The sequence below is a fragment of the Scleropages formosus genome, chromosome 4, assembly GCF_900964775.1.
Source record: "Scleropages formosus chromosome 4, fSclFor1.1, whole genome shotgun sequence".
NCBI lineage: Eukaryota > Metazoa > Chordata > Actinopteri > Osteoglossiformes > Osteoglossidae > Scleropages > Scleropages formosus.
The window spans coordinates 25,892,095-25,920,014 of record NC_041809.1 but is presented as its reverse complement, the minus strand read 5'-3'; the positions used below and the strand labels follow the sequence as shown (position 1 = coordinate 25,920,014).

The 27,920-nt window shown below is 41.9% G+C and overlaps 2 protein-coding genes across 10 annotated transcripts; one reads left to right on the top strand and one right to left on the bottom strand.

Annotated features, from left to right (window-relative positions):
- The first annotated feature begins 324 nt into the window (after positions 1–324).
- On the top strand, positions 325–4,244 carry plekhb1 (pleckstrin homology domain containing B1). The gene is made up of 6 exons (XM_018730609.2): positions 325–441; positions 2,786–2,938; positions 3,118–3,220; positions 3,317–3,356; positions 3,430–3,523; positions 3,756–4,244. Exons 1-6 carry the CDS (start codon positions 405–407, stop codon positions 3,887–3,889), a joined length of 561 nt encoding a protein of 186 aa, XP_018586125.1. The 5' UTR covers positions 325–404; the 3' UTR covers positions 3,890–4,244.
- Positions 4,245–7,513: 3,269 nt separating this feature from the next.
- rab6a (RAB6A, member RAS oncogene family) lies at positions 7,514–27,369 on the bottom strand. Of its 9 annotated transcripts, none has more exons than XM_018730600.2 (8): positions 27,235–27,369; positions 16,315–16,373; positions 14,630–14,683; positions 13,312–13,417; positions 11,677–11,788; positions 11,312–11,405; positions 9,284–9,350; positions 7,514–8,851 (listed from the first exon to the last, which is right to left on the bottom strand). In XM_018730600.2, the coding sequence occupies exons 1-8, from the start codon at positions 27,302–27,304 to the stop codon at positions 8,787–8,789; spliced, it is 627 nt and encodes a 208-aa protein (XP_018586116.1). In that variant the 5' UTR covers positions 27,305–27,369; the 3' UTR covers positions 7,514–8,786. The 9 variants fall into 9 exon arrangements, with proteins under 9 accessions (XP_018586116.1, XP_018586117.1, XP_018586118.1 ...); XM_018730601.2 differs by lacking the exon at positions 11,312–11,405 and adding an exon at positions 10,677–10,770; XM_018730602.2 differs by lacking the exon at positions 13,312–13,417 and adding an exon at positions 13,080–13,185.
- Positions 27,370–27,920: the final 551 nt, after the last annotated feature.

Below are 27,920 nucleotides of genomic sequence, written 5' to 3'. Positions count from 1 at the left end.
CACATCAACTGTAACATGTGAAGCATTTTCGTCCCTCTGGGCATGTGATGCAGGTACACCTCACTGGGTCACATGAAACACCTGGGGCAGATGATGCAGGCAGGACGACAAGGCCGGACCTACAGCCACATCCTATGGCCTCCAGCAGTAGGAGGTGGGGAATGAGAGCCGGAGGAGGACATGACCGCTAACCTGTCACTAACCATCACATTAGTGCGGTGTGCAGGATTAAAGGGGCGTGGCTGAGGAAGTGGGTGGAGCCAAGGTAAAGATCCTCTCAGCCCTCACACTTTAAGCCACTGAGAGCCTTAAACGCTTGGGCGCTAGCTCCTGTCTGACTCCAACGTTCTGATCTCAGACACGACGTGTTGTGGACAGGGCCTCACGGGAACCGAAGGGACACCATGGTCCTCATGAAATCCGGATGGCTCTGGAGGCAGAGTGAGTGTTCCCAGAATCTTCCTGCTCAGGTCTTTATTAGATTACTTTCTGCTCGAGACTAAGGGCAGGATTAGATGTTTTTAAATACTCTCACCCATCTGTTGATCTCAAATTTTCAGAGCTGGTTAGCTGGGTTACCACTGAGTACGCGAATGTCCTTCAGTAAAACTGTATTATTAATGACAAGGACAGATGACTCACCTCACCTGGCTGGTTTTTCTTTTCGGATTTTTCTGTTTAAATCAGATGCGAAAAAATCTGGAATAACGTGGAAAGCCAGGGCAAGAGGAGGAGCGATTTGAATTTAGGTTTGACAAGAACAAAATGGAGGCGACTGCGGAGAGTCAGTGGCGTGTTGCATGTCTCCGTTACGTGAACTAAGCATGAAGTATTGATAGCACTGGTAGAGTTCGATTCACCAGGTTACTGAGAGTAGAAGCTCACGTTCTCAAAAACATCGAGATCCTGTCCTCACAGGGACAAGAGCTCATTCCTGTCCTTGGTAAAAACTATAAAAAGATCAATATTGCACAATGAAGGTTTTATGGCCTACCAATGCAAAAAGAGCAGCTATCACATGTTCAGCCTATCTGAGTTTATGCCTTTAAGGCTCGTTTCTGTAGCGGGGTAGGATGAAGGTACGGTATTGTTCTAGAAACTGAAGTGAGGGCAACTTTTCCAGAAAGACAAATATACTGAAGTTATGAAACTCAAATCCTTAAACGCTCCTTAATCCCATTACTTGACAGTGACCGTGATAAGAGCGATTGGACGAACGTGAATCCAGAGGGATTTTCAAGAGCCAGTAGAAAGGAGAGCTCATCATCATAATACAAATAAATCCATGACTCAGAAGCAAACTGGAAAAAGAAACAAAGTTTGTTTAGACATTGATTATTTTAACCCATTTGTAAAGGGCAAGTGAAAGAGCATGGTCACAGATGTATATTAAGGAATCCATGTACAATGTATACTTGTACATTTACATTTATTCATTTAGCAGACAATGTTCTGGAAACCCAGGGTGTGGTAGCACAGTGAGTAGTGCTGCTGTCTCATAGTGCCTGGGTGGTGTGAGAGGACATGGGTTCAATCTCCACTCAGTCTATGTGGTTTGCATGGTCTCCCCTTGTTTGTGTGGGTCCCCTCTGGGTGCTCTGGTTTCCTCCCACAGTCCAAAGACATGCTGTTCAGGTTCCCCCATAGTGTGTGAGTGACAGAGAGAGAGTGTTCCACTGATGTATGGATGAGTGACCTAGTGTATCTAGCAGTGTAAGTCACCTTGGTGAATAAGGTGTATGGGCTGATAACACTACATAGAGTTCATTGTAAGTTGCTTTGTAGGAAAGTGTCTAAGTAAATGTATTCTTCAAAGATATGTAATACAGAAGAAATATCTTAATTCCTGCAGATTTTATGTAATTTTGTGAATGTGTTTACCTAATTTCATTCCACAAAGCATAACACACACACATTTTCTGAACCGCTTGTCCCATTCGGGGTCGCCAGAGCCTAATCCGGCAACACAGGGTGTAAACCTGGAGGGGGAGGGGACACACCCAGGACAGGACGCCAGTCCGTCACAAGGCACCCTAAGTGGGACTCAAACCCCAGGCCCACCAGAGAGCAGGACCTGGTCCAACCCACTGCGCCACCAAGCCCCCCTCCAAAGCATAACAATACATAGAATTAATTCCTGCCATTTTAAACACCTGTAGTGCTAATATTTCTTGTTCTGTGATCACTGTAAATGGGGTGGTAATATGAGTAATTTCAGTTCCTCTTCCGTGATACACACACGCTAGCCGAAGCTGCTTGTCCCAAGTGGGGTCGCAGCAAGCTGGAGCCTAACCCGGCAACACAGGGCGCAAGGCTGGAGGGGGACACAGCCAGGACGGGATGCCAGTCCGTCACAGGGCACCTCAAGCAGGACCCGGCCAAACCCACTGCGCCACCGCGCCCCCCTGACCCTCTTGCTGATAGAAACATACAAATTCTTCATGTGTTTAATTTTGAGCCACTTGGGGACAAATGGAGGAAGATCTGCTGACATGGACTTCCAAAGATCCAAATAGAAGCAGGGTGATACAAGTTCACAGTTAATTCTAATTACAGCAGCTCCCACTTTTATATATGTGTATATGTAAGAGGAAGAACAATACGAGCATTGTGAAACAATAGCTACTGAACATCAACCAGTTTAATCACTTTCTGATCCCACACAGGAAGTCTGGTTATAGTTCTTTGTTCTGGAAAATGTTTTTCATGAAATGCACCATTCTCGATACCTATTGCCATGACATTATCTGAAACCTGTAACTATTCTGCTCTCCTCTTCCCTCAGGTTCCATCCTGAAGCGCTGGAAGCTGAACTGGTGTGACCTCTGGGTAGATGGGAACCTGGTCTTCTACAAGACCGACAGCCGAAAGGACTACGAGAACCGCGTCAGTCTGAAGAACCAGTGCGTTAATGTCAAATCTGGGCTGGAGTGCACGGGTACGAGAATACCGGTCTCGCGCAGCCCGTGGAAAGAATCAACGCTAATGTGAACGGGTGTGCTTCACTGTGCACCGATCTTCTCGTTTTTTCTTACATATGCTGTACAAGACCTGCAGCACGCTGCATGGAGATGTAGATGGAGATGTTGTATAACACCTTCAGTGTCCCGTACACAGGCGTCGTTCCTCCTGAGGGCCATCCGAAGGAGAGCTTGCTGGTGGTGGTTCTGAAAGATGGATCCACCATGGCGATGTGTGCCAACAGCGAGGACGAAGCCCTGTGAGTTTGCTTCTTTCTCCATACCACCGCCTTTGTGTTTTTACTCCTTCCTCTCTTTTCAGCATTTGCTACAATTCATTTTTCTGTCATTTGCAGGGCATGGAAGCTGACATTGATGGAAGCGAAAAGAAATCCAGTAAGTTTGTCTTCTGGCATTTACTGAGCAGATGAGTGACTGGGGACCTGAACCGTGTCTCTCTCTGTCACAGGTTTACATGTACAATCCTTATGATGACGGCTACCAGTTTGTACCTGTAGACAGCCACAACGCCATCTATGTCAGTCCGAGTTGTGCTGGAGGAGGTAATGCCTGTACATCCATACATAACTTTATCTGGGCTTGTTAATGCAGTTTAAGTTGTCACTTTCTTCTCCTTATAGTTAGGTGCTTTTTTTGACATAAGAAAAACAATTTTGGTCACAAGCCCAGTTTGTTAAATTTCAAGTTTGATGAGACTTCCTCTATGTGGTAGGTTAAGGAATATGGACGAGGCAATGCTAACTCACTTCCTTCCTATCTCCTGCTTTGCCACAGGCACCCACCACATCCTGGTCCACCGGGACCCGTACGATGGAATCGGGGAACAGGTGGCATTGGGGCTCCTAGCTGGAATGGCCGCTGGGGCCGCGATGCGGTCCTTCCTGTGGATGCCTTTCTGGTTTTGCTGAAGGGACCCTCAATTCCCACCTTTTCTCGCACCTTGACTCATTAGAGCTGCTGCTGTCTGCCTCTCATCAAATCTCTTATAGCATTTTTGCTTTTCTTCTTACTCTGAGAAAACAAAGAAACAAACAGAAGGGACTGAAGCCGAGACATCAGTTGATCCGTGAATCCCAGCGCCAGTGCAGATGTCCCTGGTAAAAGTACTGCAAATCGCCAGTCCGCGTTACAGACGTCAAGACTATTTTCCAGATTCTTTACCTGCTGTGTGTCCTTGTGGGTTTTTTTTCTTTTTTTTATTCATTTAACCTTCCCTAATCCCTGTGGGGGCAGCGGAGGACGACACTGGCAGAGCTGACAATGTCAATTCAATAATCAAAACACATAGTTATAGGGCTTATTTTCACCCGCACTGGACCAAACACCTGCCATTCAGATTACCTCAGTTCTCACATTTTCTTTTTTTAAATCCCTTTTGATGAGAGGTATTTTAAAGGGAAACACACAACTACCGTCAACGGTATAGTAAATGTACCACCATGATTCATGTTCAGCAAAATGACAAATATTATACAAAAGAGACCCCAGCTACTGCTTTTCACATCTTCTCAAAGAGTGAGATGGGCACCAGTATGGTGGTGGCAGCTTACATGACCAAGGGTGCTTGCAAGAGGATATGTGAATGTACAATAAAATCCATCTCTAAAGTCCACCAAGTGAGGATTTTTAAAAACTTGTTAGGCTGGGGAATATTCTAAGGTGTAAACATGACGTGGTCTTTGAACGTCCTGCATTCATCTGTACAAGTTGCCTGAGGTTCACCAATCTTTAAGGAACCTTTGATTGCAATTAACATGCAGGTCACAGTTTAATTGTAACAATAATCTAGCCTGCTGTTAAATAAGTGTTAGTAACTGCTGTATGTTCCAAGTATTTAAAGACTGACATTGAATATAATGTTGTTAGGTTTGTATGAGTGAAGCCATTTAAATAAAAATTGCTTTGCAAATTAAAGTGACATAAAAAGTCACGAATAAATGGCTGAATTACATGTTTTTTAACCCCCCCTCTAGAGTTCCCACTTCATTTAATTTAGAACCCAGATAGTCTGGGTTAATGGGTGAAGAGAAACCTCTTTGTGTTGGGAGTTCCAACACTAAACTGAGGCAGAAATATTAACAATTTGAAATAATTAGTATATTACTACTATTGTCCTTGCTTAGCTGATGCTTTTATTCCAATTAAACATCTACTCTTTTATACACCTATATATTTAACTTTCATCACAGCAAGGTACCTCTTGAAGCTTCAACTGGCAATATGCTAAATGAATAAATATATTACTTCATTTAGCTGACACTTTTCTCCAAAGCAACTTACAATTGTTTATCCATTTATACAGGTGGGTAATTTCTACTGGAGCAATTTTACAGTAGGTACCTTGCTCAAGGGTATTACAGCTGGATGTGAGACTCAAACCTGTGACCCTTGGATCCAAAGTCAACAGTGTTAATCACACCACCACCAGCAACCCCATATTTGGCCATATTCAGGTTTTAAGTTAGTTGCAAGACTATTTTGTTGCTAATTGCAAGATTAGCAGTGGTAGTTTGAAGACCCTTAAGCTGAAGACAAATTCATTGTAGAAATTAAACAGAATTTTATCTGTACTGTCCCAGTTGGGAAACTGCAGCTTAAACACACACACAGACCATGTGATGTTTGCCTGAGGCCTTCAGAGGAATGACCTACTATGGTGCACACCCCTACGGTGTATTAATAGTTACAGCATGGTACAAGAACAACTATGACCTATATATTATTTCAGTTTTGTGCTGAAAACGGACAAAACGAGTTGGTCGTTTAGGATCTTCTTTATTAACATACCATCACACTTTTGGGTGACTGTTCCTTTGTGATTTTTGTCCTCCAAAGGTGTAACCCACTCTTGCTGTCATATCCAGGCTTAACCCTATTCACACTTTGCTGACAACTCCTTCCTCCTCACTTTCCTGCCTCACCCACTTCTCTCTTCAGATGCTGCAAACCAGACATTGTTAGAATCACCTTTCACAGAAATGAATACCACAGGATGCATATAACATCATCTAAGCTTAGCCCCCACCATCACCTCATGTCAGTCTTGATGGTCACCCGTACATCTTCTTTAGGTGCCCTACAAACACAGGTGTGTCAATGAACTTTGAAATCTACCCCTACAAAAAGAAGTACAGAACAATAATGCGTAATCAAACTGTGCTTTTCAACAAACGGGCCTCTAAAAAGACTCCAATTCAACTGCACACACTTTATTTCCTTTGAATGCTTCCTGGATTTTTAGTGCTCATTTAACCTTTTCCTGGATTGCCTTATGATCGTTCCCGATTCTAAAAGTTGTCTGGTTGCAGTTATAATTGTTCCTACTCTGGCTTTCAAAACTAATTTTTCATCATTTCTCCTGAGGAAGGAATGTAATCACTTATATTCGCAACAAAAATATGAAAAAAATAAGCAAACACCCACAGGAAACAAAACAGGGATTGTAAGAATACCGGTCTGCTGACAATAGTTTTAACGTATATATTAATATAAATTTAATCTTTAAAATTTGGAAAACAATCACATCTTCCTTGTTTTATGTCATCAGTTTAAATGCCAACATACATGGCTGGATTATACTGTACGGCTACAATGATCCTGTGCTGGCATGCAGCGTAAGGACCAAACACAGAAGGCTGCAGTGACTCAGCACTTGTAACAGATGGCATGTGGACAACACCGCCAGCAGCAAGCAGGACTACCTCACAGTCATTGCGTCAAACTGCTGCTGCGGAGGAAGGAGGTACGTTATAGGCCACACTGGGCGGCGGGTGGGAGGATTTTTGCAGACATCATGACCGCAGATTTTGATATTCAATTGATTAAACTGTTCTACAAATCAGTCTTTGATGTGGTAGTCTTTTAAAAAGCAAAGACCTTTTAAAGGCCGGAATAAATTGGAATATAAAAGTACAATGTCAAAAAAATATTTTAAAAAACATTTAACAATTATGCAATTTCACCACTAGAGGAGCAGATAGATTATGATCTGTAAAATTAATGTACATGTGTGAAAGGGTGGGATTAATCATCAGTATTGGCTTTTAATGTGTCAAGACAGATTTAACATTTGACACGTGCAAGAGACATCACAGCATTTACTTTAAATTCCATATCGGATTTACAATAACTTCATCAGCATTATTCAGTTAGGCTATTCATTACTTAAGACCAACATAAAACTCTCCACTTACCCATTTTAATCTACAAATATGTTAAAGGCAGACAGATGCAAAGAAGTACCAAAGCCTGGTTACTCTGGTAACCTGTGATAGCTGTGTTTTTTCTTTCTGTTCCACAACTTCACAGTTGTGAAATGGGAAAATAAAGTATATTCTATTTTATTCAACCTCTGGTGTAAAAAGTCATATTTAAAAAACAACCTTTTCCATAGAAATTAAACACAGATTTTTATTATAGATGACAAAGAGACAGCTGTGTCACAACGGATTCTAAAAGTGCAAATACAAGCCTTAGTGCATGATAGCACATAAGCGACATTACTAGTCTGTTAAAAATAACGAAAAATGGTGGCACTCTAGAGATGGGTAGATATCTTATTGGGTATAATCTACGGCTGGAGAAAGTTATGCATCGGCTTCCTGTGAAATAACTGTACCTATAATCTATAAACACACAGCATATTGGTGGTTTTACAATAATTACATTAAGATTGAAAAGAGTGGAAAAAAACGTGACCCAAAAAAATAAATATTACATAGAACTTGATTTAATGGACATGTTAAATAGGTGTTATTAACAAAAGACCTCTTTGCTAAAGTGTCAATAATTACAATGTTAAACCAAACTTTACAACACCAGCAAAAAAATAGTGGAAGCCCTATGAGAATGGATATTTAAAAAGCGTATTTTTACATTGGACAAGTACTTTATTAAATATGCTTCCCTTGGTGACAAAAAAATCTGCTTGTTAAATACTAATGTATTAATTTCTCCATATTTTTCAATCTACTCAGATGCAATGCTTACAGATTAAAGAGTTCTTACTTTACACACAAATGAAAATAGCAGGCAAGGCGACAAAAACTCTTTCAGAAGATGCTCCTAAGATAGTTTTACTTTGTTTCATTCCTCAAAAAGGACTACCCTTTTTTTAAAACAATCACAACCACTTTCACTTTGATGCTAATGTCACTTTGTTTTTTCATTCATATACCTGAATACAAAGTTACCACCACTTCTGAGGAAAAGTAACTCCATGTCCACATCTCTTACACTGAGCATTGTTCATTCAGAATATCATTAACTCAGTTCTTCCAGCTCCCCTCCCCCAGCATTAGACAAAAATCAGAGATTTTAATTCTCACGAGACCAGTGAAGCCCCATTAAGGACAAGATTTTATAATTTTAAGATAGCAAAACAAAGTAATTACAACTATCACTATGATCATGATCATCATCATATTCGAATCTGCTGGAAAAGTTAAAGAAAAACTTCGCCAAGTCAGAAGTGCCTGCTATGCAAACATGAAATAAACGAGGGGGGGAAAAAAAAAAATGAACAAAGACATAAACAAGCTATCAAAAAGTTAGGAAAACAAATTTATGCCACCATCAGAGCCAACATTGTGCTCATAAAGCTTAAGGTCTTCAAAGTGAGTCAGCAAAATGATTAATTTAAATAAGTAGTGTTCTTTTACATTCTGGTTGGGAGTTACAATCTGGATACTGATACTGCAGCTAATGGGGAGTGGAGCAGAGAGATGGTGACAAGAGTAACGAATGGTGGAATAGGAAGAAAGGTTGGAAAGGGAGTGATGGAGAGACTGACAAAATAGTCTGGGATTAGCAAGAGCAACCCCCCTCGCTGACAGGTTGTTCTGGGGGCTTCTCCAGCTTTATGTCAATCACTGAGAGAGAAAGTTAAGGAAACATGTTCTCTCTCACACATAAACATGGACAACACATCAGGTGCTTGGTAGACTTATCCAGGCATCTATCCTGCCTGAACTGTACATGTACCTTGGCTCTGTTTAGGGCCTCTCTCTAAGGAATAGAAGTGCCTTCTGGCACTAGGATTGTCACCTCTGAAGATAAGATGACTTAAGCCACTGGCATCCCTTTGCCCAGAAGCCATGACTGTAAAGAAATTTCTTGTCTTAAATCATACTTCTACCAGTACTAGTCACTGTGCCAGTTTCAGGGTTGAATATGCTCAGATGGTAACTCTGGTAAAGAGAAACTAGTCATCTGGGGAGAGGACTGTCATCACTATACTGGAAAGAACATATTTAAAAAAAAAATAAATGCAGTGCTGCCACATCTGATTGAGCAAAGGATACTGTCTTCTCTGCTCTTGTCTTGCGTACTCTCCATTCCAGGCAAGGCAGCTGCAACACGTCGGAAAAGCTACAAAGATGATGACGACTTATAAAATATGTCAACAGCACATAGTGCAACCGTGAATATGGCTGGGGGGCAGATAGAATATAAGCTACAAACATGAAGTGCTCAAACTACAATGCTATGTTATTTAACTATAAGTCCACAATTAGTGCAAGAGGAAACATCTGACCAGAAAAATCCAGTATCAAATTGGAATATGTCTGATTCTACCACATGTTCATTTTTTTAATCTTAACCTTTGGCATTCAAATTTTAATGCCACATATATTGTGTTTTTTTTTTTTTTTTTTTTTTTTTTATTAAAAAAAAAAAAAAAAAAGAATCTGGAGTTTGAGGTACCAAACGGTAGGAGTCTGTCCTATTATTAAAATTTGCACAGAAAGGAAAGGATCTTCTCTGTCCAGCTGATACAGAAGGGGAGACCAACTAAAAGGAAAGAAAGACTAACTCAGTCAGCAACATTTAAATTGCTGCTTCCTTCTGCTATTTAAACACCTTATACACTGGTCATTATGTGAAACATTCTAATTATGCACTCATCCTTCAAATTAAACTATAATATTCTCAACTATTAGATACTCAGGCCTACACCCCCACAATAATGTTCCACAAAGGGAGTAAAGTACAGAAACCTCTTGCCTTAAAATTCTCTATCCAATCAATAACAATCACCCATCGTTACATAAGGTGTCATTTTCACATTAAATCAAAAGCTATGCTGTGCGTTGACAGGTAATGCCAAGGCTACTGGATTTGTGTGAAAGAACACAGCAAAGTGTGGGAGCACAGTAAAGTAATAGAGTAGCAATACAACCATTGCACACTGCCAACACACAGGTTCATATTTACATTTTCAGTTCAGCAGCAACTTCACCTCAGGACCTTTAAAATCACACACCCAGAAAACATTGCACCAGCCCCAGAACAGAGAACCATTCAGATTTAACCACTTTAACAAAGAACAAAAATAAAGAAGCAAGCACTGAAGAGATCACCTCAAATCAAGAATGGACAAAATCCAGATTTTGAACCACCTGTGTTGACATTAAAGGGGGGGAAACACGCACACTCACAAAACAGCCATTCCTCTGCCTTGGTGTTGAAGTCAAAACTTATGTATCTGGGCTTGTGTTGGGACCAAAACCAGGTGGATCAAAGTTTGGATGTTACATCCCCACTGCTACATACTGTGCAAGGTGTGCTCTCTCACACTCACACACAAACACTTGTGAATGAGAAGCTGTGAAAGGAGGAACAACCCACTGTTGGGCTGGTGGACAGAACTGACCCTCCCCTTCCCCACTACTGTGGGTGTGGCTGGCTCTCTACCTGCTTCACACTGTAGCCTGTCTTTGCGCTTGTTTCGATAAAGAGAACATTCTGTTCCCTCGCTCTCTGTTCTCCTTCCTCAGTGGTGATCTGTCTGAGAAGGCAACAGACATACATGCACACACGCACACACACACACACAGAATAGCAACAAAGAGAGACAGACAACAGAATGTGAATATCTTGGGCAGGGACTGCGCACGCCCCATTTCTGTCTGCCACTACACCTTCTGCCATTCTTGAGCTTCCGCGATCTTCGCCTCCTTATTTAAAGAGCTGTGTGAAGGACGCAAGTGTTTATTTGCTCTTTAACAATAGCCTGCTAGAAGCCAATCAAAAAGGTGGACGGACATTTTTAACTCATGTTATAAAACCATGGCCTGTGCAGGAGCTACTGCGCACCAGCTCATTTAAGAACTAGTGCCATAACAAATTAGAATACTGTTTAAAGTATATTTGGCCAAACCATGCTATTTGTATCTGGATGAGGTAGCAACAACCAAAATTGAACAAGGTGGTCTTTTCAGTGACGGCCAAGCTGGCTTTTATTTTGCGTCATCCCTGAAGGTCCATAGTGGTGATGGCGGCAGCAGCAGACAGAACTGCAGAAAGGCGTGCATTTTCATCACACTCACCTGTTTGACATTGTATCCTGCTTTAGCACTAGTTTCAATAAACATTACATTCAGCTCTTTGGCCTTCTTCTCGCCTTCCTCGATGGATACTTGCCTGCAGCAGAGAAGAATTAATGGGGGGCTACAGAAACAGGAAGCCCATCACTAATTTGGTTTTCACATGTTAAATGTAGCTCTACCAAAGTGACAGCACAGTTGGTGTTGTACATTTTTATCTGCAGTCTGGTAAAAGCACTTCTCAGTACAGATTTTCCAAAGCGTGATTCAGTTAGGGAGGGTAGAAGAGGACATCTACTTCTCGGCAAACTGTCAGTTTTTGTCAGAATTTATCAAAGGAAACAGTCTTGCATAAAGGGCACATGTACCTTTTGTCTGCGAGGTCTGTCTTGTTTCCCACCAGCATGATGATAACATCACTTCCTCTCTCCGTTCGAACATCGTCAATCCATTTTGTGGTTTGCTGGAAGGAGTTAACGTCTGACAGAGATGGACAAGAGATAAAATGTTCTTAGTCCAGCTGAATTTACAAGGTGTAAAAATGTCTCACACACACTGAAATGGGCATATAGACAGAAGAATGCATGCCTGTACACAGACTTTTTGGCACGCACGCACGCACACAATGAGCATGAAGACAGCCTTTTCATCCTGAAGTAAGGTGAAATGGTAGAGAAAAGGTGTGAGACATACTCCAAAGACCAAAAAGCTCAAGTTTTCCCAGGTATGCTGGTAGGTTGACTCCAGGGAAGTGGCCTTCAGTAAAAATACTGTAAGACTGTTGTAAAGCTGTTCATGCTGAGGCTGGCAGGATCCACCAGTTGCACAAAGGAACCATGTTCACAAGCTCCATACTGGCAGGTCTCTCTGCTACATCCTCAGAATATAGAGCTAGATATTTCAAGCTACGATCCTTACTCCAGTCTTTATTTGGAATAATTTGTTAAAAATATATATTTTATATATAATATACACACACACACACACACACAAAATACTAGGAAGCAATCGTCAACATTCGGATAGTTTTATACAGCCACTCGTGTGATGCACAGATTCATATAGTGGTAAGAAACAAAACTGCACTTCAGAATTACACGTCTGCATCTATCTGTCTCTTCCTGCTAATGTAATGCATAAACTGTATTTTCTATGAGATGTACATTGCTTTGGAGAAAAGAATCTGCTAAATCACTAAATGTAAGGAAAACAAGAACCATCTTGCAACTGTACAACAATCGATTTGGAGATGAAATTCAAAATAATAAGGAAGTATGACGGTAGACAAAGATTATCGTCTATAGCATGGGAACCAGGTTTAGCCAAATCGACTGAATACGATAGTGAAGCACGCTGCACGTATAAAGGAGCACGTGAAAGAAACAGCTAGCATGAAAAACAAAGAAACGTCAAGGTGCAATAACCGAGATGGAAAAATTATTAATTATGCTGAATGGTGGGGGAGGAGGGGGGAATCCGACATATGTAAATTTTGACTTAAGGGGTTGAAGAACGATATATTTGTATTAGTCAAGGGGTGTCTGTATATATTTTTTATGCAGAGTCTGATGGCAACAGAAATCTTAGGTTTCCTCCTCCTCCATCAGGATACATACTGAAATTAAAAAGATGACTAGAAAAAACAGCCACCACACTTGCCATACTAGACCACAAGAATTTTGCTTAGTTTTCCTTTATAAATAAACTGCCATCACTTTCGTCCGACAATGAGCGCAACACAGTTGTGATGTCTCAAATAACCGTCACTCACTTGTGATGTCATAGACAACCACCGCCACAGTGGAATCCCGTATGTAGCTAGGGATAAGACTCCGGAAGCGCTCCTGTCCTGCCGTGTCCCACAGCTGCAGGCGCACCTGACCACACAGGTGAGCCACAGAAGGCGTGGAGCACAGAGAAGGTAAAGGGGGGTGGGGAATGAGGAAGAAAGACGCAATAATGAGAGGGGGGAGAAAATGAGAGGGCACTGGCTGGAAACCTACTTGTGATGTCGTACACAACGACGGCAGCAGCAGAGTCACGGATGTAGCTGGGAATGAGGCTGCGGAAGCGCTCCTGTCCCGCTGTGTCCCATAACTGCAGTCTGATCTGCTCGAGGCGGACGGGTGGAAGCAGGATGAACCAGGAGGGGGAGGTGGGGCAAAACACACACACACACACACACACACACACACACACAAAAATGGGGGACAAAAAAAAATATGGAATGAGAAAATAGCAGGAAACTGCTCAAATAAAGAGTAAATAAAAAGGCAAAAGGAACATGCATGTGGAACAGGCATGCGGCGCAGTTTTTTGCATGTATTCTTGTGCACATACCAGTAGAGAACGATCAATAAGGAACGAAACAAAGGGAACTTTCAGTAAAGAATCAATGATCACTTTTGATTTGGGAGCAAACAGAACATAATGGGTTTAAAAAAAAAAACAAAAAAAAAAACAAAGGGGGGGTAAAAGAAAAATAGCAAGAAGTGAATGTACAAAATCAGCTGGTGGAAGGTGGCTGGATGCTGCACTGGAAATGGAAAATCAGATGTGGGCTGTGGCAGGGTGCAGCCAAGTCAGCCCAGTTATGGACAGTTATCTAGTTCCCTAAAAAACATTGAGGGGGAAATATTCCCTGGAAAGGCACACTTACTGATCTCCTCCAGGCTAGTTCTGGCCCAAGAGTTCAAATAAATAAATCACACACACAAAATAGCAGCAGCTTGGGTTGTTATTGCAAATTTGGTCTGGGGTCCCACTTTGAAACTTAATTTTTTTTTAAAGAAATTGAACTTGGATATAAAATCCTTTTTTTTAAAGCTACATTCACAATATAACATGTCCTGACGGTTAAGTGATGATGTAATTGCTCACAATTTCCATTAGGTATACATATCTATCAAAGAAACATTGTTCTGTTAAAGAAATGAGGAATTGAATTTACAGAGAAATAATTTTCACTTTCAACTCCACTGGATATCACAAAGATACACAACAATACTGAAACCTACACTACATGAATGTCCTCCTTTCAAGGTGGAAGTAAAAAAAAATGCAAAACAAAGTGTGTGTCTGTATTCTGTTTTGATAAATGGCTATTTAATAGACATAAACAGTCATGTCAGTTTATGTACAATTTTCCCAACCCTAAATCTACTTTCCAAAAATTATATAAATAATTTTGTTTTTACATACATTCTACAAACTGATGGTACACACATATTCAACTGAACACTGAAAAAGCACTTAACACAGATTAGAAAAATATTAAAAATGAAGCCTTCTGACAGAAGAAGCCAAACAAAAGTGACTTACTGTTCTGTCTTCCAGGTACATTGTTTTTGACAAGAAATCAATTCCTATTGTGGCCTGAGGAATAAAGGTAAGAGAGAAAGACAGAACAAGTGAGCATACCTCCTACATGAGAAAGAAACATTAGCACACCTGTGCCACAATCTCAGAACCCCGTGCTGTTGCCTAGCAGCTGGACTGCTCAGTTGAACAGCACTCCCACTGCGCCCTCTTTATCTGGGATCCACTGCATTGTTTTGCAAGGAGACTTGGCACAGCAGCAAGTCTGTGAAGGAAGCAAAGTAGGACCAACCCCAACCCTGAAGGTTCGTCTTCTCTTCCTCTACCCTCCCTGCTGACTGGAACCTCACTGATGCTTCCGTTTCAATATTTCTTAGACAAGTGATGCTCCCCCCTAGTTTTCTGTTCAAGGACCTTAAGTCAACTATCTTCAACTTTTTGCAACTCAACTCTTTCTTCCCCTTCTGCATCATGAGCAATCCGCAGCAGCTTGTAATGATGGTACTGTGTTTAAAATAATAAAACTAGTAAATGTAATGGGAGGGGTGGTGGAGCAGTGGGTTTGACCGGGTCCTGCTCTCTAGTGGGTCTGGGTTTCAAGCCCCGCTTTGGGTGCCTTGTGACAGACTGGCGTCCTGTCCTGGGTGTGTTCCCTCCCCCTCCAGCCTTACGTCCTGTGTTGCTGGGTTTGGCTCCAGGTTGCCGCGACCCCGTATGGGATAAGCGGTTTCAGATGATGATGTGTGTAAATGTAATGTTTAAAACACTGTTTAGGGCAAGAGTGTCCAACCTTTTTCAACCAAGGGCTGAAATCATTATTGTAAACTGGTTCAAGGGATGCACATGTAAAAATCACAGTAACATACTGAATCTTCAATGTCTAATTTGAAAACAATATTCTTTACAGATCTGATTTTTTAAAATGATTAACATTTCTTGCTGATCCTTTCAGCTACTGCATAGCTCACTGTGACCAATGATTCTGACTGAAAGGACATGATCATAAAAATCCATTGCTGTCCCCAAAGTTTAAGTTGTAGTTCAGATATACTGACTTCACAAAACTGGACTTGGAAGTCTGCTGCATGGAGATGCATTTTGTGCCTTCCGATTTTAAATCTGTTAAGGACTGTAGCTGCTTCATTATGTCAAACGGGCATTATGACAAACTTTATTTCAATTAAAATAAATTGTGATGCACCTGAACAGAAAATCAGTGACGTAACCTGGCATCACTGGGTGTTTTGGGCCTTTCAGGTTTAAAATTAAAAAAGGTTCATCAATGTTGCTGTCCTACATCCATCAGAAACTTTTCCTACTTGATGTGGAAGCAATTTTCAGCACTAAAGTAAATTTAAATATTAAACAGTATTTAATGCCAAGTAAGAGTTTACAGTGATTTTTTTAATAAAAAAAATCAGAACGTGTCAAAACCAAAGACACTAAAAGAAAAAAGAAAAAAAAAAAAGAAGACTACAGCATTGCCACTGATGAATTCTGACTGCAGTTCCACCATTTGCTCTGTCACTCAGTGTTATCAGGCACAGTGTGTGGCTTGCTCTAACTATTACCTTGTGATTCAGTAAAACTTGTAGCATGTATTAATAATTTACAAATGTTCAAGGGCCACACAACATGACATGCTGGGCTGTGGGTTGGGCACTCGTTGGTACAGAAACTGGTCTCACCTGGTAGGTATTGTCAAAGCTGTCGTACATGAACCTGGTGATCAGCGACGTCTTGCCAACTGTAAGAGGTGAAGACTGCATGTTATTGAGAGGTCCACCAATTTAACTACTTTAAAATGCAAAGGCTACAGGAAAGATTCACAGATTCTGGCTTTTTACATAAAGCACTTCATTTGAACTGTACAAAAACTTCACAGTAGGGCTCTCAATCACATCAAGGGCCTGTTGGTTCATGTCTCCAGACACACAAAATGAGATGCAGACACCATGTCATTCTCATCACTATCATTAGTCTCCTTCTGACACACAAGAGAAAGACAGGCATAAATCACAGTTTACCTTTTCTGGCATCCACGGGGGGGAACAACAACACAATTTAACAAGTGCTGATAATTCAGGTGTGTCCGAAGTTTGACAGTTCTTGCTCACTACAAAACTCCCATGTCCCAGAACATTTAAGCAATGACAACAGCATCACAGCATTAAGGGTTACAGCCACAGATAGAAGCAGAACATGGACTGTCTTGTCCCTTCATTTCACTTCTGCATTGTCACTGAAGTAGATGCCAGAGAGCTTTTATGATAAAAGAACCCATTTTCTCCAAGCACGAACAAGGAGAATTTACCACATGCTGCCATATCTGAAGCAGCCCACTAACATGGCTTTGAGAGGAGTAGACAAGTCCCAGAGAAGGGAGAGGACTCAGGAAGGGGAGGAGATTGAGGAAGGGACAATAGGAGCTCTGTGACAAACCTGTACCAACCCAAACAACCCTAAGAATGGGGGGAAGGGGATCCACAAGGGGCAGCTACCTCATAACCCTGTATGTGGGGACAACTGGTAGAAAATACATCCTCAAGTCAGGAATCTGTCACCTGACAAGCCTGGGATGTTATACTGAACCTGCTGACTTCACAGAAAGAAAAGAAAAATGCAAATACATGTGCCTTTTAAAATCACCTCAAAGCTTGTCTGCATGACTGTAATCTGCGATTTCAAACGGCCTATGCATTTAATGTCAACAGAACACCGACGATCTTACAATGCCTGTGAGTGGAAGTCTTTCGAGCCAGAGCAGCACAAGCAGCCAGTTCTACAAGAGGCCTTTTTGGTTGCATGTGGGCGAATCTACTGCCCCCCTCAAGGTACAAAGAGTGTCACTGCTGATTCTGCCAGGAACATCTTGCCTCCAGGTTGAAGAATTAACACAAAATCCACTTGATGCTCCCACAAAATGGCTACACACCCTGAACACTCTGCAAAGAAAGTGTTGGGTATTCAACACCACTAAGACTCCTGTTGAACAGAAAACAAGCTCAACTTTATGCTTTTGTATTAAATACAAAAGCAATATTTCCAAAAACATGTCCACTTTCATGGCTAGAGGTGCTCATTTCCACAGCCTGGCTACTGTAGTTGAGATTTACACCAAGGCCAATGACTCGCACCCCAGGAGATGCTGTCACTTCTCATTATCCTTATTCCTTTCCCATCTATCCATCTGTTCAATTTCAATAACCGCTGGTGCTGAATAGGTTTGTAGTGAACTGGAGCCTACCTTGGAAGTATTGAGTGTAAGGCTGGGGGGGTACACCCTGGACAGGAGGCAAGTCCATTGCACGGTATCCAGACATTACAGACAGTTAAGCATCACCAATGCACCTGAATTCGAATGTCTTTGGACTGTAAAAGTAAAGTGGAGCACCTGGAAGAAACCCACACAGACAAGGGAAGAACATACAAACTCAGGCACAGACTGAGCATGCATCAAACCCATATTCTCTCACACCACTGATCCTCATTTCTTCCCCCATTTAAATGATAATTACAGAGAACCCCATTTGTTGTGTGCCAAGCTAGAAAGATTAAAATAAAATTCTGGGTTGGTAACAGAGAAAGATATAAATAGTAACAAACAGCAAATTACTTGATTTTCTGGAAGCAGCTGCATGAGAACCTAGAAAACTTTCCCCAAAAGCCGCTGGACAATTTAGATCAAAAAGGTCTCATCTGTAGTCCCCACAAGCCACAGAAAAAGTGCAGCCACTGAAAATAGTGTGGACAGACAAGCACATAGTCCCAAAACAGCTGTTAGCAAGAAAAGGAATGCAAGAACCACAAAGGCCACATACACATTCTCTATCAGAGCATGTAGCTGTGCTTAACATGCCATTGGTTAGGGTGCAGTAGTGTGAATGAGGCAGCCTTAAATTAAATCAGAAGCAGTCTGCCAGTGTATGCACTGTACTTATTTATATCACTATGAGTAGCACATTTAACAATGAGCTGAGAAGTTAGGGCTTTTATATTGTTTCACTATTATACAACATGTCGCTCATACATGTGAACTGTTTATGTATGCTGACGATTTACAAAATTCAGTATAAGGGAGTTCTCAACTTATAACAAAATTGTGAAAGCAGAACTATGTTGTAAACTAAGGACAAATTAAATCTGACTTGTGCAGTGGTTATGTGCAGTAATCAGACCTGTGCAGTGGTGAGGCCATCCAGGCGCTGAGACCGCAAAGCAGCCCCACAACATTATACGCCCTCTACAATGCTTCACCGTTTGCAGCTTTTTTCCCCCCCCCTCCTCCAATGAACATAACACTGTGTGCTTATCAAAAAGCACAACTTTTTCATCTGTCCATTGAACATTGTTCCATGAGTGCTGTGGAACATCCAGGTGGTCTTCTGCAAATTTGGGGTACATGCCAATGTCTTTTGGGGAGCAGTGGTTCACTCTGTGGCAATCTCCAGTGAACACCACTCATTTTTCTTATGGTTGAATCATGAGCAGACATAAGTGCCATAAAAGCCTGCAGATCCTTACTTGTCAACAGACGGTTCTTTGTCGTTTACTTGTTTGAACATTGTAGAACATGCCTTTGCACAGATCTTTGCAGGATTCCTAATCCTAGGGAGCAACGTCGCTCCTTTCCAAATTTTTTCCCCCAATTTATACACTTTCTACCTGACTGTCGACAGATGGAGGCTCAAGTGTTTAGAAACCCTTTTGTAACACTTTCCTGTCTTATGGGCCATTTTGCATTGAATTCTGGAGATACACATTTTTTTTTTTTTTTATATAAAGTTGGGCATCTTTCCCACCCGCATGACACAAGGCTACAACAGAATTCAATGATAATACACTAAAACAAATGTAGATCACTGCAGACTAAGCCATCTGGCCAGGGAAGAGAGGAAACAAAAACCTTTCAAACTACAAACAAAAAAAAAAAAAAAACCCCTCAGGGGATCCAAGGTCCTGTGGCGGCCCAACCCTTGCTGGGCATTCTACTCGGATGACAGAGGAAATTCTGTTGCGAAGAGTAGGTAACCAAAATTGTGTTTTATGTGGCAGGACAGGTCAGGTCAAACGCACATCTTAGTTGACTGGATGTCCTGACTCATTGACTGGAACATGACTCCAGTTAACTTCCTTCAAAAATGTGATTGCTAAAACCATTTGTTTAATAAAGACAATGAAATGTAAAATGTTGTGGATGTTTGTTAAATAAGACAGCCTTTACTTATTACAGGATATAGATGAAGATGAGATCACATTTTAGGTGGCATTCATACAAAAATGCAGATAATTCCAAAGGGCTCACAAACTTTTTCTCACAACTGTGCAATAATCAACTTCTGACCTTACCTTAATCTCAATTGTGTTAAGGTTCAGACTTGGGTTCAGGCCCTTATTCAACTGAACTCCTTTCTACAAACTGCTGAACGGAAAGTGCAGCAGGACCGAAGACTATGTTCATGAATTTTCATCAGTCTTTTCAGATGGACCAACTGGGAAGCAGAGCGACAGCAATTGTCCAGCCCCACCCCCACAGCTTTGTGAAAGGGGATGAAAAAGTACCAAGGGGTGGGAGACACAAAACATCTCATCTCCCACAATACAAACTGCCAGGCTAGATCCCACTAACTTGGGCAGTCTACCCCCTCTCCTACCTCCTCCACTTTGGGGGTGGTGGCAAGGATACATGCACACAAAGACGACACAACAAAGACTTGAAGCTGCTTTCCCCTCAAACTCACACAACATGCAACGAAATAAGACAAGAGCTTCAGCAGACAATAGCACTGGCCCAAAAGAGACTGTTCTGAGGTTAGGTGGAAGAGTGGGTGTGCCCTTGTCCTCCTGCTGGGATGGTTCAGTCCAGGCACTGAAGCATGGAAGAACGTGAAGTGAAAATAAGTGGAAGGAACAGTGCTACCACACATCAGCAACACCGATAAGCTGGAGCGGCTGTCTGACTTGCATGTACTTTTCACACATGCTTATGAATTTTAATCCTGTCTCCCAAAAACATGTGTAAAAAAGTCATTGTGAAAGTTTCACATGGACACAATCCTGGACTTAAAAGTAGGTGGGGCAGTTGAATTTGGATCAGGGCATTGTTCTTATGCATTTCTGTGTGTTCACAATGGTACTCTTTGTGCAACCATAAGTCTTCCTCCTTCCCTCCTGTCATCATATCCTGCCTTCACAACTAGGCCAGATACCAAAATACTTCAGTTCATATTTGAGAACATCCCCCCTCCATACCCCAGCTGACCCCTTTCTCAGAAAAAGGGGCCCATCCCACTGAACTCCCTTAAGCCTGCTCCTCTGCTCCACACCTGTCTCTCCATTCCACCAAAACCCAACCACAGAGCGCATCCTGTGGATAAATTAAGCCGCTACAAGAAAAACACCCATTTTTCAGCTACTTGGAGATCAGCCTTGTAGATTCGTCAGACTAATTCCTCTGTTGTCACTCCCATATTACTCAGAAGACTGCTTATGAGAAAATCAAAGTGTAAGCAGTGCAGAAGAGAAGTGTTCAGTCAGAACCACTGGATGAAAATGCAAAGGAGTACAGAGGGGAAAAACACTGTGGACACATGGGAGGGTGAAAGAACGCACTTCCATGTAACCTTGACTTCACAGGTTTTTGAAAGCAACAAGTGGACCATCTCCCCATTACTTTTTGGGGATGCGTAAGCTTGTAGGGTGTGTTCATCCTAAACAATATGGTCACATCTGAGGAGTGGCTGAGCAGCAGTTGAACATAGTGATAAACATAACATGTATGCATAAAAGCAAGGTGTATTGCCCTTTGACGGGAATAACTTCATCTCCAAACCCCCACCCCCCACATACAGGATATGAAGAAAGGGTAGCGTGTTCTCTTTTTCCTCGGTGGTGACAAGATGGCCCAAACACTGTCATTACCTTTCATCCACACACAGTGTGTTCCTCCTCGTTAATCATGACAGTCTCCATCCTAATCCAAGTTTTTAACCCATACAATAATCCCCTTCTGCCTTGATGGTTCCTTCCTCTTTGGCAATTTAGGTTTTTCAGTTGCGTTGGAGAATATGGGGGCCAGGTACCACAACAGCTGTCAAAACAGACAAGTGTTCCAACTCAAGTCAACTATACTGGATATGATAGAAGCTTAAGGACTGGAAGGGCTTCAACTGTCATGTGGAACCTTGCTTTCATACCTTTTCTACTGATGCCTGGATTCCATGCACACTGCATCTTTGTGTTCCTGCTACTGACAACACAAGAGGAATTAAAAACCCCACCCAGAACCAGTCACTTATGCCCAGAGAGCCAAAGTGTTGATTGAGACCATCGATACTGCCCAGCATTCTATCTTTATCTCTTACACCTATACAAATTCAGGGGGATGACCTTGACCACAGTATATGGCTTCCTTTATTACCAATTTAAGGGACAACGGCACATTGGCTAAACCCAGTGCTTCACAGGTCCTGTGCTGTGTGTTGGGCATGTATTTGAATCTAGCTTAGTGTGTGCAGAGTTTGCATGTTCACTCTGTGTTTCCACCCTGCAGATGCATGAAACAAGGCAATGGTAAACCACGGTCCATTCCTTACCTAAAAACCACATCCATCCATTACTAATGTAAAAAAGAAGAGCAGAGTTGTACTGCCATGATTTTCCTGCTTGATTAGGCACAGAAAGGCCTATACACATTGAGATAGATGTAATGTTTGATATAAGAGTCATGTGCATCACATTAGAACGTAATACAGACACCCCTCTAAATTCAACTTGTGTAAATCCGGATTTACGTAAAAAATTCTTGGCATACACATTCATGAATAGTGCTTACGCAAAACACCTGAAATACTTTAAGCACGAAGTCGGCGTAGCCAGACAAGGCAGGAAGCTGCATCTTCCCAGTTCTCGCGCATTTTGAGCCGTGAACGCATCTCCTAGTGTTAGCGTAGTGCTTTTTCGCATTTTTTTTTTTTAAAAAAAACCAATTTCATTATTCACAAAGCCTGGTGGTAAACGTGCACTTGAAGGATTCACTTACTGCTGAATCTCTGTCCACATTTTAAAAGGGTCTTAAAACTCACCTCTTCCAGACTCACTACGACTATGATCTACTAAGTTTGTGTAACATGTAAATGTTCATGCACTATAACTTTCAGATCATGTCTGTTAAACAACGGATTAACCTTCACGCAACTACTCCTGTAACATAAATGTTCATAATCATATATATTTATATAAAAAAAATACTAGGAAGGAATCGGTGATATTTGGACAGTTTTATACAGCCACTCGTTCATATGGTGCTAAGAAAATAAAATAACTGCACTCAATCACGCGTCTGCATCTAAGTCTTTTCTGCTAATGTAATGCACACCGTTTTTTTCCGAGATGTACATCGCTTTGGAGAAAAGCATGTGCTAAATGAATAAATGTAAGGAAAACGAGAAACGTCTTGCAAGCATACAGCAACCGATTTGGAGATGAAATTCAAAATAATAAGGAAGTATGAAGGTAGACAAAGATTGTCTATAGGATGGGAACCAGATTTAGCCAAATCGACTGAATACGATAGTGAAACATGTGAAAGAAAAAGCTAGCATGAAGAACAATAAGAAAGAAACGTCAAGGTGCAATAACTGAGATGGAATAATTATTAATGTTATGTTGAATGGTGGGGAGGTGGAGGAATCCGACATATCTAAATTTTGACTTAAGTAAAGGGGTTGAAGAATGGTCTATTTGTGTAAATCGAGGGGTGTCTGTACAGTATGCTTTGTACCCCACAGTGAGTGCTACCATCACCCTGGTCCACTTGGACCTACTCTTATGTTTACATTTCTGGTTTCATGTGCTGAACAAACCACTAACTCCACTCCTGACCAGATACAGGTTGACAGATAAGGGGACTGCCTGGATGCATGCACTGTAATTTCTTAGTCTAAAAACACACGGACAGAACACTGATTTTGCAAGTATAAGCCATCTCGGACCTGTTTTTCATTTTTAATGAAATTTAGAAACTGTCTAAGGTCCAAGCAGACACAACAGGTGCCGCTGGCATTCTACCCAATTACACATCCCTTAAATGTATGACAGTGACCCTGACACCATTTCTCTGGTTTCCGGGTACCACAAAGCAAACCACTTAGTCAGGTTAATAAAACTGCAAGGGCAGGGCTGGTGGAAGCCAAACATTCCAATGCAGTCTCAGAGCATTCCTGTGTCCAAGCTGAAACCTGGCACCCTGAGATCCAAGTATCCCAGCAAAGCATCTGTTAATCCCCATCAAAAGCAAGCCATGTAGAAGCTGAAGCATGAGTAAACTGACAACACCAAATGACTGTAAACACAGTAAAACTTTTAAAATTTAAGAACTTACTCACAAGAGAAGTACCCTAAACATCATATGTGGCAATTTTAACAAAAAAAAAAAAAAAAACTATACAAAGAAATACAGCTGTCACAATACAATGCAGCCAAAAAATGTCTGCAGTGAAGCAGGCAACATGTCAGCATGCAACTAACACACGGGGGGGAATCAAGCTAATGTCAACTTGTGCTGTACAGACGGGCTACAGTGTTATCAAGAAGTCCTGCTCTCACACTCTTTCCACAGGGGGTCCATATCCAGACTGTAGAGACTCTCCAAACAGAAATTTCTCAGAGGCTATTCAGAGATTTTCCACTTAAATTCCATACATGTTTTCAAATGGATATAATGAGATTCAAGAGTGTGTTGTGGGCAGCCCAGTGGTCTGCAGTAAGAGCACAGCTGCCTAGTCAGTCCATTCACAGCCCTAATACAAAAAACAAAATCATTAGTGCTTGAAGGCAATCCACCATCCTTGACAATGACTCAGCAGGTGCCTGATCATTTAGTGATCAGCAACACTACATGTATTCCGAAACAACTAAAAAAAAAAAAATGTTTTATTTCTCCACCAAGCCTTCTAACCACAAAGCTACTTTTCTGTTGGATAGCAATGTCTATAGCCCTTTGATACAACTCAGCCTGATCAAGGGCTTGGGGCTCCATCATCAACTTAGCATTCAACCAACCATAACAGGTAATGATGACAAATCCACAGCAAGCAGGGTGGATGTCAAGGGTTCCCCAGTTGCTCTCAATCCCAAATGAAACATTCCCCAAAGGAATGGATGGAACTTGACAATAACTGATTGCAGCAGAATTTTATTTAAAACAGTGATGTAAGAACCCAAACAAGCTATAGGTGGGAAAAGCAGATGTAAGGTATTATGCAGACCATTTTACTAGAAGACACCCATTTAACATGCAAGACTAATAGTAAAGACACTGTTTATGCAACTAACAGCAGTCAGGACATGCAGAGCTGCAGTGGAACAGAAACCAGCAGACTGCAGCATAGGATGGGTGGATCCTCTCATCCTTGGTATTTGGCTCATCTTTCTACTACAAACCAGAAGGAGCTCCACATCTCAGGTTTCACTGGCCACTCTTCTTTAGGCAACCAATGAACAGTTGAGCCACCAAATTATCTGACATTTGACAAGAGAGTAGCACTTAGGAGCTATCTATAACACCAGATCATTGTGCCACACTTCACCCCAATGGAAAAATACTTGCCAGCATTACAGCAAAGGCACAAAAATCAGGTTAATCAACATAGAGTTAAAATAGGTTTTTGCATCTTTTGTGAACTTCATCCTGCTGATCAACAATCAGTTCCAACCAAAAGTCATAATCCAACACCAGCACCTTAACTGCAGCAGTTCAGCAGCAATTGTTTGTTATTGTTATCTCAATACTGTCACACACTAATGCAAGATAATCATTATAAGGACAAAGACTCAAGATGAAGTTATGCTCTCTACTGAACAGCCAATACACCGAATAACATAACAACGGCTGCTTCAGAAGTGGATGATGTCATTCTAACAAGTTGATGCACCTCTCCCCCGATGGCATAAGTCAGTAGCCTGTGACTAAGACAAAGACCAAATCACCCTTAAGAGCTGGACTTTTCCTCACGCCACCTGCTGAAAACTTCAAGATTTTAGAAACCCACATTTTTTTCTAATGTTTGGCAATTCTCTTCGGCACGCATTCTATGAAAACAAGCCTATCACAGGTAATTTTTTTTTTTTCTTTCAACTGCTCTCCATAACAGTAACTAGCATATGTGGATGCCCTCCAGAGCATTCATCCATCTTCACCAAGCATCATAATCAATAAAATCTTAACGATAACTCTTCCTCTTGGCCCAAGGAAGCTGAAAAAAAAATAACCAGTGCCTTAAAAGAGACCTATCAGTTGTGCACCAGAAAACAACAACTTCTCTCTTATCATGAAACACAGGATGACTTGATGCAGGCTTCAGAACCTGGTACATATCACTACTGGAGGCCTTGTGGATATCCAAGATGAGCTACTTAATGACAGGATAAGAGGTTTTAAATGCACAAAAAAGGGAAGAAATACAAAAAAAAAAAAGAATAAAATAGCTGCTTACTGACGCTTAAGACACGTACAGTGAGGTCATCCTTTAAAAATGCTGATTTAATGAGAATATCTTTAATAAAACTAATTACAGCTCACATGCAGATGGGTGAATGTGAACCGATGGTATTGAGGACAAGGAAAAGCTGCTGTCTCACAGTCTGGGTGAGAGATCCAGAGCTCCTGGTTAGACCTCCTGTTCCTCAGCAGGGCCCATGGGCCAGAGGAGACCTCCTGCCATACAGATCCTCAGCCATCCAACATGACACCGCTGCCCCTGGAAGCCCTTTCCTCCTGGAATCCAGCACGTCTGCATACATGCTGCACACAAAACCTCGTACAAACGGGGTAATTTATACATGCCCTGGCTCTGCAGAACAGAACAAGAGCAAACAAACAGCATCGGAGAGGACATTTCCAAAGGCCGAGGGCAGATTACAGGGCAAACTGACATCACGATCATGTCCCTGCGGCCATCTCCTTGTGGCCACGCTGGTGAGAAACACAGCAGCAGGAAAAGTAACGCCAATAACTCAGAGGAGGAGGAAAGAACTGAGGTTGTTGCCACCGTGAGCAGCCACTGAACCTGGAGGGAACCTCACAGTAACTCACCTGCAAAGTGCCAAGTACCGCAGATCTACCCAGCCCAGATGACAGCCCCATTTTACTCCAAGTCAGTGAGCGCGCTGCTCATTCATAATACACGTTGTTTTCCCTCCGCGCGCTAATCTGCGCCAACCAACTTGTCCCTCATTTTTACCTCACATTCTCTTCTGCGTTCTTCTGAGTGACACGACGCCACGCGCTGGAAAAACTAGTCTTCTGGATCTTTCCTACGCAAAACTAGCACTGCTGAGAAAAAAAGTCTACGAGAAATTAGTTTATAAAAAAAAACCCCCACAAAAAACAGCTGGTAACCAACCACGTACTGAATCGGGTACGGGTTCATCATTGTCACACGGTGCTGACACTGACTGATTGAGACTCAGTTTCAGCGCGAATTAGTGCTGTGTGTGGGGGGGGGAGGCTAGCCGGGGGTAGCGGCTCGTCCCCGCGAAGCGCGCACACAAGACGATCCGATGGGTCCACGGGAAGGGCCAAACGCGCTCGTCGTTTTCCTACTTACCGCTCTGTTCGCCTAAAAAGACCAGTTTGAATTTCCTCAGCGGGTTTCCGAAGTCTCCAGCCGCAGACATGACGGCAGCGGTCCGAGCAGGCGTACGATCGACTTATCCGATTCCTCCCTACTAAGTTGGAGGAAAAGTAGCTGGGTTGATTCTACCTTGCCCGTCGACTGTAAATGTGAAAGGCTGGAGCTAACTACTTCGGAAAACCAAAAGAACACGTCGTTCTTGCTTCGTTATACAGCCTCCGCATTAATTCATCTGTCGGTCATATGAATCAGAAAACCCCGCACTCCTCCACTGACCGTACTATTAGCAAGGCGTTTGTGACAACCAAAAGTGTTCGCGCTCACGCACTTAATCGACAGACGGCGGAACCAATCCGCTTACAGCACAGGAGCTATTCCCATTTTGAGAACAGCGGCAAAGAGCATAAACAAATTTCAGAACGAACTTTTGCTCATGGCAGTATGTATAGCATTGTCCTTGACTATATCAACGTTTTAAATGTCATCTCTTACGATATCGTTATAAAATAAATTTTGATACAAAATGTTACGAAACAGGTCGGACGTGCACTTCTAGCCTAGGCTAGCAACAAAATATTTGTGTACCCAAATACGAACGTTTTTTTAAAAGAATTTTTTTTAATAGCAGTATTTTTTATTTTTATTCCTAATTCTAAATT